This window comes from Petaurus breviceps, unplaced genomic scaffold (genome assembly GCF_028583685.1).
Source record: "Petaurus breviceps papuanus isolate PSGF00001 unplaced genomic scaffold, PetGlider_PUasm1.0 185, whole genome shotgun sequence".
NCBI lineage: Eukaryota > Metazoa > Chordata > Mammalia > Diprotodontia > Petauridae > Petaurus > Petaurus breviceps.
This window is the reverse complement of record NW_027185797.1, coordinates 23724637-23737836: the sequence shown is the minus strand read 5'-3', so window position 1 is coordinate 23737836 and position 13200 is coordinate 23724637. Positions and strand designations below refer to the sequence as shown.

General features: G+C 38.8%; 1 protein-coding gene across 1 annotated transcript in view; it reads left to right on the top strand.

The window, feature by feature from the left end:
• DYNC1LI1 (dynein cytoplasmic 1 light intermediate chain 1) overlaps nt 1-13200 on the top strand; it is a 50350-nt gene that overhangs the window by 30144 nt on the left and 7006 nt on the right. The window contains exons 6-12 of the mRNA XM_069088578.1: nt 2781-2874; nt 4799-4934; nt 6221-6332; nt 8596-8655; nt 8790-8834; nt 10604-10724; nt 11308-11463. Coding sequence (XP_068944679.1) covers nt 2781-2874; nt 4799-4934; nt 6221-6332; nt 8596-8655; nt 8790-8834; nt 10604-10724; nt 11308-11463 — 724 coding nt within the window. The remainder of the gene's footprint in view (nt 1-2780; nt 2875-4798; nt 4935-6220; nt 6333-8595; nt 8656-8789; nt 8835-10603; nt 10725-11307; nt 11464-13200) is intronic.

Genomic DNA, 13200 nt, shown 5'->3' with positions numbered 1-13200 from the left:
ACTAAATGATAATTCATTAAAAGTGATTTGATGGACTTCTGCTCTAGTGGACATTTAGTTCAATTCATTTATCATATCCTTCATTAAAGAAAGCTACATTTACTTTTGAAAAATTGTGTATTTAAAATTTCCCTCTCTCCTCCAGTCTAGCTATATGAACTTTTATTATGTATCAGTGATAATATGCTTAAGAATTTCAAGGCAGTAATTTGCTTTCAAGGCTTTGGTCTTAGGAAATTTAATTTTTTATCTGTCATTTTATTTTTATTTCAGCCTTATAAAATTCCATTCTTAAATGCATTACAAGGAAAGGAAAGATGACAAAATACTGAACTATCGGTACCAAAAGGAATAAACAGTTTCAAGATCATCTAACTTAAAATTGTTTTTCTCTCCTTGAAATTCTACATAGTCATTTTCTAATTAATGCTTTTTTTTTTTTTTTAAAGCAATCGGGGTTAAGTAACTTGCTCAAGGTTACACGGCCAGTTATTTCTGGGTGTGGTGCTAAGTATCTGAGCCCAGATTTGATCCCCAGGTCATCCTGACCCTGGAGCCGGTGCTCTTACTCACTGAGCCACCTGGCCGCCCCTAATTAATGCTTTTTAGCTATGTACAGTTTGAAAAAATGCATCAGTTTTTTCCACTGTTTTTTTTTTTTTTTTGGTTAATCTTAGTAGGCAGGCATTTGTGGGCAGCTCCCATTTTCACCATGATGTATTCCTGGAAAGTGTGTCCTCAGTGGATCTTATTTTCCCATAGGATCAGTGTTATAATTGGGGGGAGTATTGCAGACCAACCGTACAAGCCTGAAGTGAATCATAGACCCATAGGTTTTTAGATTTGGAAGAGGCCTTTGAGATCATCTAGCCCACCCCACTTAATGCACAGATCAGAAAATGGAGGCCAAGAGATGGTAAGTGACTAGCTAGTGGTAGACCTTGTGACTTCCAGGACAGTGTTTTTTCTGTTGTTCCATACTGCCTGTTTTACTCAGAGTTATGAATAATTTGAAATTGTGATGATGTTTTTGAAACCCTTTAAAAATGAATAGAATGGTTAAAAAGTGTGTAGTAATACACATTGATTCTACTATACTATAAAGTTTAAAGCGTGTCAGTCTAAATGTGATCTAAAACAAATAGACTGTCATAAAAATATTAAACATTTAATTCTTGCCCATCACTTTTGGGAAAATTTGGATGGCTCAGGTTTCTTTTTAAAAGCTGTAAAAGGAGTTGTGTTTAATGCCTTATTTTTTCCTTGATAAATTTCTATTTAGCAAATAGAGGCCTTCAGAATCATTCCAGTGTTCTTAGAGCCATGATTTTTAGAAGTAACCTGTTGTTTCTCTTTGGCCATTAGTTGGCATGCCTATGCTTTGGTAAATCCTCGATTAATTGAGTAAAGGTGCAGAAAACTGCAACATTGAGGTCAGTAATTAAACAAAATCATGAAGAGCTTGACCAATTTTGAAGGGCGTGAAAGGCAAGGTTTTGCTTATCTATCTAGATAGATCTTGAGTGAAGTTTAGATTCTAGATACTTCTTGTGGAAAAGAAATGGTGGAGCTAACCAATTATATGTCATTATCCTCTCTCACTTAATCCTCATTTCCCTTGAAGTGTTTCCCCCCGAAGCTTACTTTACCATACCTGTTCCTGGTGCTTAGAGTTGGACCATCAGTCTTCTAGATGTAGAGCTGTAAGATTGTAAAGACCAGAGGGCTGTGATTCAGGCTCATAGTTTTGGAGCAATTCTCAGGCTGTCTAGTCCAACCTTCTCCATGTTACAGAGGATAAGACTGAAGACCCCTGAGGTTACATGGCTTGACCAGGGTCAGACAGTGAGAGTCACACCGAGTCTTAATTTGAACCCAGAGCCACTGATTCCATAGCCTCCACTTTTCCATTTCCTTTTAATAAATAGGTCTAAAGTCTTTTCACATAGTGGACATTTTCATAGTAAACTAAAGACTTAAATAAGTTGGAGGTGGCAGATTTTCCTGACACCAGGCATAAAGAGACAGAATCACTCCCAGCACAGAAACAAGAAATGCTGGGCTCAGGGGGCCCTGGGTGCCCACCTGTGTGTCCCCATTTGTAGGATTACACATCCAAGGGATCACACCTTATTCAGGTGTTTATTCTCCTACATTCAACTTCCTGTGTTAATATCTTTTAACAATGATGGTAGCCCCAGTGCTTTACAAATAGTGAAGCTTTTCAGCACCATCAAGGACCTGACCATGGGCCATTATGCGTCTAAAGAAACATTTGGGGAAGACTTCTGAAATTTCTTTCATAGGAATGCTTCTTGTAAACCAGAAGGAAGGTCATGGGGAAAGTGGAATTTTTTTTTTTTCATTTTATCTGTCTTGTATACTCCACCATTAATTACCACCCCTCTGCACCTTACTAGGCTATTTTTACTTTCTGTGACCAAAAATTGGTTACCTCTTGGCCAGCTTATAGACTGTCTTTGGGCTCATAATCAAAGCCTTTTCTGCCCAGTACCACAGCTTGCCTTGAGCAACCTAGGTCTTGATGACGCATCAGCGTAGAAATTGAAAATGGAGGAATCTTATCACTCAAATTATTTACTTTATGCAAACATTTTACCACCTTTCCAAGAATACATTTCATTAAATAAAGGTACACATGTTATTTTAAGTGAATTTTAATCTTTTAAATATGTTTTTTGCTTTTTTTCATTTACTGTTCTTATATTGTTATTTAATACCATCTTTTCATCAATTTTGTAATTATTTTAACTCAACAGTGTGATGCCATTAGTGTGTTGGAAAAAGAACATGATTACAGAGATGAACACTTTGACTTTATTCAATCACATATCCGGAAGTTTTGTTTACAGTGTATCCTTTTAAAATTTGGGATTGCATGGTGATTGTACATATACAGCAATATCTGTATTTGCATTATAGAGGGGAAGGAATTAAATTTCCCGGCATTCTAAACTTTGAGGGGAAAGAACCTCATTTAGTAGTCTTATTTAGGGTCTCATTTGATCAATAGATCATCCGTGACTTTTATTTCTACTTGCCTTGCCATCTTGTCACCACATTACTGCTCATTGGTTCACATTGCCTTCATTGCACTTAATGGTCTACTTGGGCTGTAAAACATGCACATTAAAATGTAGTTTATGGTAAGTGCCAAATGATGGATGCCAACCAAAGCCACTTCCATTTATCCTGATAACTTCAGTGGTCTGTGAGTTATCACTAGTCAACAATATGATTCTGAAGCCAGTTGCCTAATTAAAGTCTTAGCTTTGTTTCACTAGTTATGTGTTAGAATCTGGAGCTAAGCACTAATTAAAACAGAATGTTCTTAATCTGATATGTACAGAGTACTGTTTGTAGAAAAATGGAAATAATTACCTATTAAAGAAAGTCCCTTTAGCAAGTTAGGTGTTGTATTGAAAATATCCAATTGGGGCAGCTAGGTGGTGCAGTGAATAGAGCACCGGCCTTGGAGTCAGGAGTACCTGAGTTCAAATGCGGCCTCAGACACAGATACTTACTAGCCGTGTAACCTTGGGCAAGTCATTTAACTCCAATTGCCCTACCTTCCCCCTCCAAAAAGCAAACAAAACAAAAAAAAACAACACTAATTAAAGGAAGTGGCAGAATGGGTTTTTATTCTAAAGTTTTATGACTCAGGATGAGCAAGCTAGATGAATTGGTGACCAGAGGAAGTTGAAAGGAGGATCTCCAGCATAGTGATATTTACTTTTTGTGACTTTGTTGACAGAAACTCTCCAGTTGTTAGCTCAGAGGCCTTGGCAGGGCTACCTCTGTGTGACTGGATCCCTTGAGCTATCAACTTTGAACCCAAGGAAAATGAACCCCGAGGAAGTGTAGAGAAAATAGAGCTAGGGAAGGAGGTCACAAATTTTAGGTGAAAATAATATGCTGAGTATTCCCTTTTCCCTGTGTTTTGTCCCATCCTGGGGATCTGTAACTATCAGTTTACCTCCCATCCCCATAGCAAAAAATGCCATGGATTAGATTCTTGAAAATGGCATTGATTAATGGACACTGACTCACCTAAAGATATTTTTTGTGTGTATATCAGCAGAGGTGAGTCAGAAAGGTGAGACTGGTGTTCTGTGAGGTCTTCTGTGAATCCGAGAAGTTAAGACCTCATGTTCTTTCTGCCCCCTCCCCCCAAAAACCCAACCCACAACTACATGTACTGTGCCTGAGAGACACAAATATGGAATGGCAGCTGGAGAAAAACGAGCCTTCCTTCACAGTTCACCTCACCTCATTGCTAATTAATTTGCAAGTATCCAAATCACTTAGATTAAGTGTTGGAAGGATAGGTGTGTGAAATTTGAAGGTGAATGAGGACAGCCTGTGTGAAAAGAGTTTCCTTAATGATGAAGAAATTTATTTTAAAATAATGCTTTCTATTATTACCCCAGCTTCCTCCCGTCACTCCCCTCCTCACACCTAGGTTTTTGTAGATTTAAGAAGTTTGTGTCTTCCTGTAGTTTTTGGTCTAGTAAATGTTGTTTCTATCAACTTTATTGTTGCTTTGGGGTTTGAGAAAAAATAAAGTATTCTAAGTAGTTTACATGATGCATCTGTTCATATCCAGTTTAGTTTATACTTAAGTAGTCTTATTTAAAAAAAAAAAAGAAAAAATTAGTAAAAGAAAAATTGCTATGGAATCTAATAACTAAGGGTGGTAACGTGCCAGGTATTGTGACTAAAACACATCTGGTAAGTGTACAATCTGCTCAGAAATTTCTTTAACACGTTTATTTAGATGGTGCAGCACTTATTTACACTTCAGTAAAGGAAAATAAAAATATAGATTTAGTATATAAGTACATTGTTCAGAAATTATATGGATTCCCTTTTAAGATCCCTGCTGTTGTTGTGGAAAAAGATGCAGTATTTATGTAAGTATCTCAGAGGTAGAAGGTGCTCTCTGATATTGTTTGTTTTTAAGGTGATGATACTTGATAGTGAGTTGTTTGGAAAAACCATAGTGTGGGTGGGAGTGGGAGGGGGGTGGGGCCTGGGGGGATTTTCTACCATGTATTTTTTAAAAAAAATCTGTTGTTCAAGAAGAGAATTTACATTCTCTACAGCTGCCCAGGTAGTTTGTCTCTTGGCTTTTAACTGTTTCCCAGCTGTCTAATTATACTATAACATCAAAGAATTTCAGTTTATTTACATTTAATGTATGTGAGTATCATTTGTATTAAAGATAGGGACTGGCCATGTGATTTCATTGGTATTGAGACCTCCTGGGTGAGTAAACTCCTTCTACGAAGACTGGTCAACAATTTCTTTGCCACTCAGAGGCAGAAAGAGTTGCCTCCATCCCAGGGAAGGGAAGTTAGCTGGCCAGCTGGGGTCCCCCAGGCAGTCTGTGGGTCCTCTCTCTACAACACCACACTGTCTTCTCATATTTTTATATTGCCAGGTGTGTAAGAGGCCTGGGGAGCCGCTGTTCCTAATGTGGTCATTCAGTTGTGTCCAACTCTCCATGACCCCATTTGGGGTTTTCTTGGCAAAGACACTAGAGCGGTTTGCCATTCCCTTTTCCAATTCATTTTATAGATGAGGAAACTGAGGCAAATGGTGAAGTGACTTGCCCAAGGTCATACAGCTAAGAAGTCTGGAGGCTAGATTTGAGCTCTGAAACTTGTCTTCCTGGCTCCAGACCCCAGCTGTTGTACACTTTGGTGCCACTGTTCTTAATACGTGCCTATGAATGTGACTTAGGATAAATTGGATGTTTCAGAATAAGTGACTTTGAGGAGTTTACCTATTCAAGGGGGAAAAAAACTTGCTTTGAAACAGTTCAAGACATATATTTGGACCTTAGGGAAGTCACTTAACCCCAATTGCCTTGCTTTCCCCCTTCCAAAAAAAAAAAAAAGACATGTATCTGAATGAAATCAAGAGGTTCCTAGGGTCTTGGTTACATCCAGATTATCACTAATAATGATCATATTTTATGAAGACATCTTCTATCAAGAAAACTCCCAATCACTTTACATCGTGTCCCCTATAACAAAGATCTTGGCCATTAAAGAGAACTCAAAGTTGAATAATCAGGACCATGGCAGTGGACCATAACAGATCCCTTCTTGTTGTGGCATTGGGTTGGAGGAGAGGCTGTATACCTTAAATATAAGTGATTAAGAACTGATGTCTACATGATGTTTATTTCCAGTCCAGCAGGATGGGATAATGATAAGAAAATAGGAATTTTACATGAAAATTTTCAAACATTAAAAGCAGAAGATAGTTTTGAAGATATTATAACCAAACCACCTGTCCGAAAGGTAATTTGATTTTTATTATCTGTTTTTAGTGGAAACAGCCTCAAAACGAATGTGTTGGTGTTTTACATTAAGAAATGGAACTATAAGCCCTACAGGAGTTTGCTTACTTGTAAGGAAGGACCTCTTCTATTTATTGTAGCTCTGTCTAATTACAATTTTAACAAGGGTAAACTGAACTAAAATGTAGCTTTTAGATTACTTAGATTTGTAGTATTTTTGCTTTTAGTCTCTATTTGCTCACAAATGTAAGCATCTATCTACATTCTTATAGAGGTAGAAAGTCAGATGGGGCTTATTTCATGCCATTGGAAGTTGAGGGTTTCTTAAACTTCTCAATCCTTTCCTGCCCAGAGAAACCTTTCTCTCCTTTCCCACGTTTAAGAAACTAGTTGTGCATTTAAAGGATAAAGTCAAAGCTTTAGAGCTAAAGAGGCCTTAAAAGTTACCTCATCTCCATCTCTTCTAGTTTACAGGTGAGCAGAGTGAGTCCTGGAGAAACTCAGGGTCACAGAAGTAGTAAATTGCAGAGCCAGAATTTGAACCCAGATCCTCCAAATCCAGCATTTTTTTTCCCCACTGAACCCATACAGATTTTATCAACAGTTTAATAATTTAGCAGTCCACAGTGATTCATATAACTGTGATAAGCAGATAAGCAGTTCTTGGCATCTTTGAAATTTCCTTATTGGAAGGTTAAGTGTTTATTGGGCACCAGGTAGGCCTGCTGGGCCTATTTGTTACTCTTCAGCAGTAGATTACAAGGTTCTTTTAGGGAAGAACTCAGTTTTAGGTTGGAAGAGAAGAACATGGCCTATTTTGTTGCCTCTGCAATTGTAAATACCAAAGGTGGCTCTGTGTGATGGCAGGGATGGCAAAACCACAGAACTTACTGCCTGCATTTCATCAGAGCCAGCCTTAAAATGTAAAAAATTCAGCATTTAAAAGGAGCATGGAGTCATCATGGATTCAAACCAGATGGCCTTTTCCTCTTGCTTATAACTCTGGGATTCTGAGCTTCATTAAAATTAGCAAATAAAAACCCAGTTACTGTTCAGAGGCCTAAGCGATTGTAGCCAGTCTGCTTTAATGCCTGAGAATGGGCAGTGATGAGCTGGCAGGGACCCTGAGGATCTGAGTTCCCTTCATAGAATGTAAATGCTTTGAAAGCAGAGACTATTTCCAGGTAATTTGGGGAGTTTGGGTTTTGGCTTTCTTTTTTTGTTTGTTTGCTTGTTTTTAGTCTTTGTAGCCCTAACTCCTAGCACAGAGTCTGAAAAAGTTTTAAAAATAATCATAATGATGTTTTGTATATCGGACACTTGAATGTGTCTTGGATCAACTAGCCAACATTTATTAAACTCCCACATAATACAGTAAATGGTTTGGGAAGTGGGGGGGGAGGGGATATAAGAAAAGTAAATAAAGTTTATTTTCCAGGGAGAAAGAATTACCTAGGTCAGAGGTGGGAAACCTGCAGCCTCAAAGCCACACGTGGCCCTCTAAGTCCTCAAGTGTGGCCCTAGAGGGCCACATGTAGCCTCGAGGCTGCAGATTCCCTCCCCCTTGATCTAGGTGCATAGACAATAAGTAGCGTACGTGATAAATGAAAATTACTTAATGTCAGTCGTGTCAAACTCAAGATAGAAATAGGAACCACTAAACCATATATAATAATCTCTGCAGGCCTCACCTTGACTCACAAAGTCACACAATAACACAATATGTGTTACATGTTTATGTATTTTGCTAAATATTTCCCATGGCCATGTTTGACACATCTGCTTAAAATCATTCACAAAGTGCCATGTGAGTGTTGCCGATCTATTCGGTACATAGTAAAAAAAATGCCAAAGGACACCTCCAGCTGTGGGGCTCCTGGAAAGGGCCCGGCAGCTGGAACCTGGGTGCTGGGAGACCCAAGAGGGGAATGCCCCCATTCTTGTCTTATAGCAACCGCAGTTTGCCAGATCATTCCTGCTGGTGGCTTCTGCTTGTCACTTTAGCAGCCAACTCTTTTAGACTGAAGTTAAGATCTTTGGAGCTATATCCAAGTGTTTCCTATCTTAGCCCCAGCCTGACCTCCCCCAAAATGAGACAACCAGATGGGAAGATTGAATCTGTGTCAACATCTATTCAGTACAAAGAATAAGATTGACTTTTGGAGAGATATCAGTATTTAAATACAATTTCTGATATTTCCTTATCTTTAGAGTAACTTCAGTACCATAATATATTGAAGTCACTTAACCATTTCTTGTTTCAGGTTGTTCATGAGAAGGAAATTGTAGCAGAAGATGACCAAGTATTTCTTATGAAACAACAGGTCAGTACATTTTATTTGAAAGCAGATTTAGAATTTAATGTGTAAACTTGTTCTCTAAGAATATTTGAAAATTTGAAGCAGAAATCTTATCTGTAATTATATGTGTTTAAACAGTTTTTTTTTTCATTTTCCAGTCCCAGTTAGCAAAGCAACCACCGACAGCAGCTGGAAGGCCAGTGGTTAGTATTATAAAATTAAGAAAATGCAGGAGCATATATTACTTTGGTATTTTCGCCGTGTGTGTGTGTGTGTGTGTGTGTGTATCACATGGGTGTCTAGTTGTAAAGACAACTAAAAACTTTGTCTCTTTTGTTGTTTTAAACATAGCTTTTATTCTATTTCAAGAAATAATTTAAAATTTGAAAGCATTTCTAGGCAGTCCTCAAACAGTCTAAACATTATTTAAACTGGCTGTTGACGATTTGTTTTCATGTAAAAACAATAGTGGTTAGGTTTCCAGGCTGACCCAGAGAACACATATATAATCTATAATACAGGCAAAAAGGGAGTGGGTCTTTGTGGATGGAGAACTTAGGAATTCTGGGTTATAACTGGTCCCTGATAGACATTGTGTGACTCCAGAGAGGCCGCTTAACTTCTCATTAGCCCAGGCAACCCAGTGTTCATGTATAGCAGCGTTGGTATGGGAGCTGCATTCTGGGAACAGTTACACCCCACCCCTATACAGTGTGAGAGAACATCTTCCTCCCCATCATTCAGGACTCCTCAGGGTTGAGATGGGAGGGGGGGGGTTCATGACCTAGGGCTGGGGAAAGATGACAGTGAAATGGAATTTTCCCCTCCGGCCTCACTATGCTCTTTGTTTCATAATTTGTTTTGCTAACTCTCTTTGTTGGTGTCCTGTCTGCTACTAAGTTGTAAGTTTCTTTAGAGTGGGGGCCATTTGGTATTTGCCCTAGCACCAACACAGGGCTACCCCCAGTATGTGCTTAAAAATATTGATTGGCTGGTTTTGATTCACCTTTGAGGTGAGGAGTCAGGTAGTAATAAAATGGGGAAAAGCTGGTACTTTGCATGAGAAACCTAGTCACCCCACTTTCTTTTCTTCCTAGGGTTTGTTTTCTTCCACTTTTGGTAGTCAAGAGATTAAAAACCAGATCCCTTGGTAACAAGTCTCCAAGTAAAAAAAGTTTACTAAAATAAAACTTCATTAAATAAATTTGTGCTGTTAGTTTATATATATTAACTTTGAAAAAAATTGTTAATCCCCAGATTAAACAACATAATAGAAGAAAATACATAGCCTAATAAAGTTTTCTTGTTTCTTGAGGCATCCATTTACATACAATTAAATATTAATTCTGAACCATGATAACCAGGGTTATCAAGTTATTAAAACAGTCTTGACTATTATAAAGCTCAGTCATCTTGCTTGTGATATTGTATATATTTGAAGGTGCAGATGAATCTCATAGGGTCATAAATTTAGAGCTGGAAAAGGCCTCAGACCATCTAGTCCAAGGCTCAGATGAGGAAACTGAGGCCCAGAAGGCTAAGTGACTTGGCCAAGATCTTATGGGTTTGGAATGTGCTTCTGATGCATGTTCTCTGTGATCTTGGGTCAAGTCCAGATCTGTGATTCTAAGAACATTTCTATACATCAATCTTTTCACTAATTCACATGGAGTTTTTTTTCATCCTCAGTAAGATTTGGTATCTTTAATTTTTGAAGATGACCACCATCACCTTTCCTCTCTATTTTTGTGCACAGTTAGCAAGGTTGTGGAGCAACATCCATGCTCCAGATAGTTTTCAGTGTGTTTTCCCTCAGGGCAGAGTTACTCATGAGTCACAGTCAGAGATGTATCTGTAGAGTGGATGGAGTTTAGGGCCAGGGGCAGTTTTATGCAAAACATCTCTTTGGTACTGCAAGCTTCTGTAACTGTTGGTAAACTTCACAGATCCTCCTTTTACTGTCTTGGCACAGGATTCCTCTCCACGAGTTCCTGGCGGTTCCCCTCGAACACCTAATAGATCAGTGTCATCCAATGTGGCCAGCGTGTCACCCATCCCTGCTGGGTCAAAAAAAATTGATCCAAATATGAAAGGTATCTTTTTCTAAGAGGATAAGTTTGAGGGGTTTGAAGCCCCTTTTTATGACATGCATCATACTGCTTCAATTGATCGTTTATTACACTGTTGCTGCAGTAGACATTATTTACATGTGACTAACCTGAGATGAAAGTTAATGTGCTTAGACTCTTAAAATCAGTTAAGAATTCATAGCTCCTGGGGCGGCCAGGTGGCTCAGCGAGTAAGAGCACCGGTTCCAGTGTTGGGACGACCTGGAGATCGAATCCCGGGCTCAGACGCTCAGCACCATACCCAGAAATAACTGGCCGTGTAACCTTGAGCAAGTTACTTAACCCCAATTGCTTAAAAAAAAAAGAATTCATAGCTCCTCAGCTAAAGTAGTCTGACATGTGTAAGTGCCCTTCTAAACCCTAAGCCCCAAAAGGCAAGGGAATGACAACATCTCAATTGTTTCTCCCCTGAGATGTACAATATTCAGTCCAGAGAAGGCCCTTCATGTGTGGTTCTTTTTAATTAGACTGAGTTTACCTAATAGCATTTCCCATTTAGGGAGGGATGAAGATGTTTTATTAATAAAAATATTTTATTTTCATACAGCTGGAGCTACAAGTGAAGGTGTCCTCGCTAATTTCTTCAATAGTTTGCTGAGTAAAAAAACAGGCTCACCTGGGGGCCCTGGCGTTGGTAGCAGCAGCCCTGGAGGTGGTGGGGGTGGCGGCAGCAGCAATTTACCACCATCAGCAAAAAAGTCAGGTATGGTGGACTCTAGTAAATAATTGACTTTTCATTTTTGTGGATTTTTTTTTCTTTCACAAAACCCATATTTTAAACTTGTGAGGATCTGAGACACAGTGAGATTATAATTCAATGGGAGAACTAGAAACAAAATCCAAGATTCTTGACTTGTAAAACATTCTAGACTTTTTACACTGCGCGGGTAGTCAGGTCGTAAACTTCCCCTGGGGCGGGGGCAGAGAGGAGGGGAAGGGAGGTTTCATTTGACCTTCCTGAGTACCTAGCAGATAACTGCTTTGGAAACTAAAGAACTCCTGAGCCTTTGTCCTCAGCTCTGCGCTGATTTCATACCACCTGGACCACAGCCATTCTGAAGCACTGCAGTTGGAGGTTGCATGAAGCTGCTGAAAGAGATCCATAAAGATTGATTTTGTATTTATGTTGCAAATATGGAAAGCATTTCTTTAATCTGGAAAAGGGTGGGAGAGATGAATCAATACAAGGCAAAATAAAATGTCCATTTTGCAAGACCATAGAAATCTTTTTGTTAAAAAAGATTGTGCTGCCTCTTGGTATTTCCTGTTAAATTACACTCCACTGGGGAACTTGGGCCTTTAAGGAACAGAACAGAGGATTAAATGAACCAAAAAAACACTTCCTGGCACCCTACCTCATTATCTCTAGAAACTGGTGTGATCTGGGGTTCATCCTGGAAGTCATCCTCTGCCCGAAAGGTCCAAGGCCCTTTAGGTCATCCCCTGGCCAAAGGGCACTAGAGAGAACAGGTCAGGCTGAGGTACCAGTGAGTCTGCTCCGCAATTCAGACAAAGAGCCCTTTAATCCTACAGCCTGTACTACACAGTTTTAGCAAGTATATGCAAACATGTAAAAGTCCTAAATCATATTGGGCAAAGTTAATTAAATTAGTTCCTTTGTAACCTAGAACCATACTCTCCTCTAAGCTCAAATTGGAACTTAATCAACTTATGGAAATTTAGAAAATGCTCATTTATTTTACATAATTCTGTTGCTTATCACATTTATAATCTCAGGATCGGGTTGAAAATGATGGAATGAACCATGTGTGCTAAATGCCTTGTTATGCCTACTGTTAGGTTCTAGAAATAAGAACATTTTTGTTTACTTGACTAAAATGTGGGGCTGGATTTTGATTGGTTATTCATTTTGTCTTTTTGAGCTATAATTTTTCTGTTTAGTAGTATTTGGTATTGTGTGTCATATCTTATCCATGTATCCCAGAGGTTGTTCTGTAAAAGTAATAACTAGTAGCTGACTTTATTTAAAACCATTTTACATGAATCAGCAGCTTTTGAAATGCTCCTGCTTAGTAATTCCTAAAATTTTAAATGTTTGTAATTACATAGCCTTCCTTGTCATGGCAGAGGGACTTGTGTAGCTCAGTGAAACTATGAGCTAGACTGTGCAGAGTTACCCAAGACAGACAGGTCATAATGGACAGTTCTGACAAAGGATGATACATTGGAGAAGGAAATGGCAAACCACTCCAGTACCTTTGTCCAAAAAAATCCCACCGTATTAAAAATGATAAAAGATGGGACCCCAGAAGATGAGTCTTTCAGGTGGGAAGGTGTCCAACACAGTGCCTCTAGAAAGAATGAAGCAGGTGGGCCGAAGTCGAAAGGAAGCTCAGCTATGGATGTGTCTGGTGATAAAAGGAAAATCTCATGCTGCAAAGATCCACATGGCATAGAAACCTGGAATGTAAGCTCTATT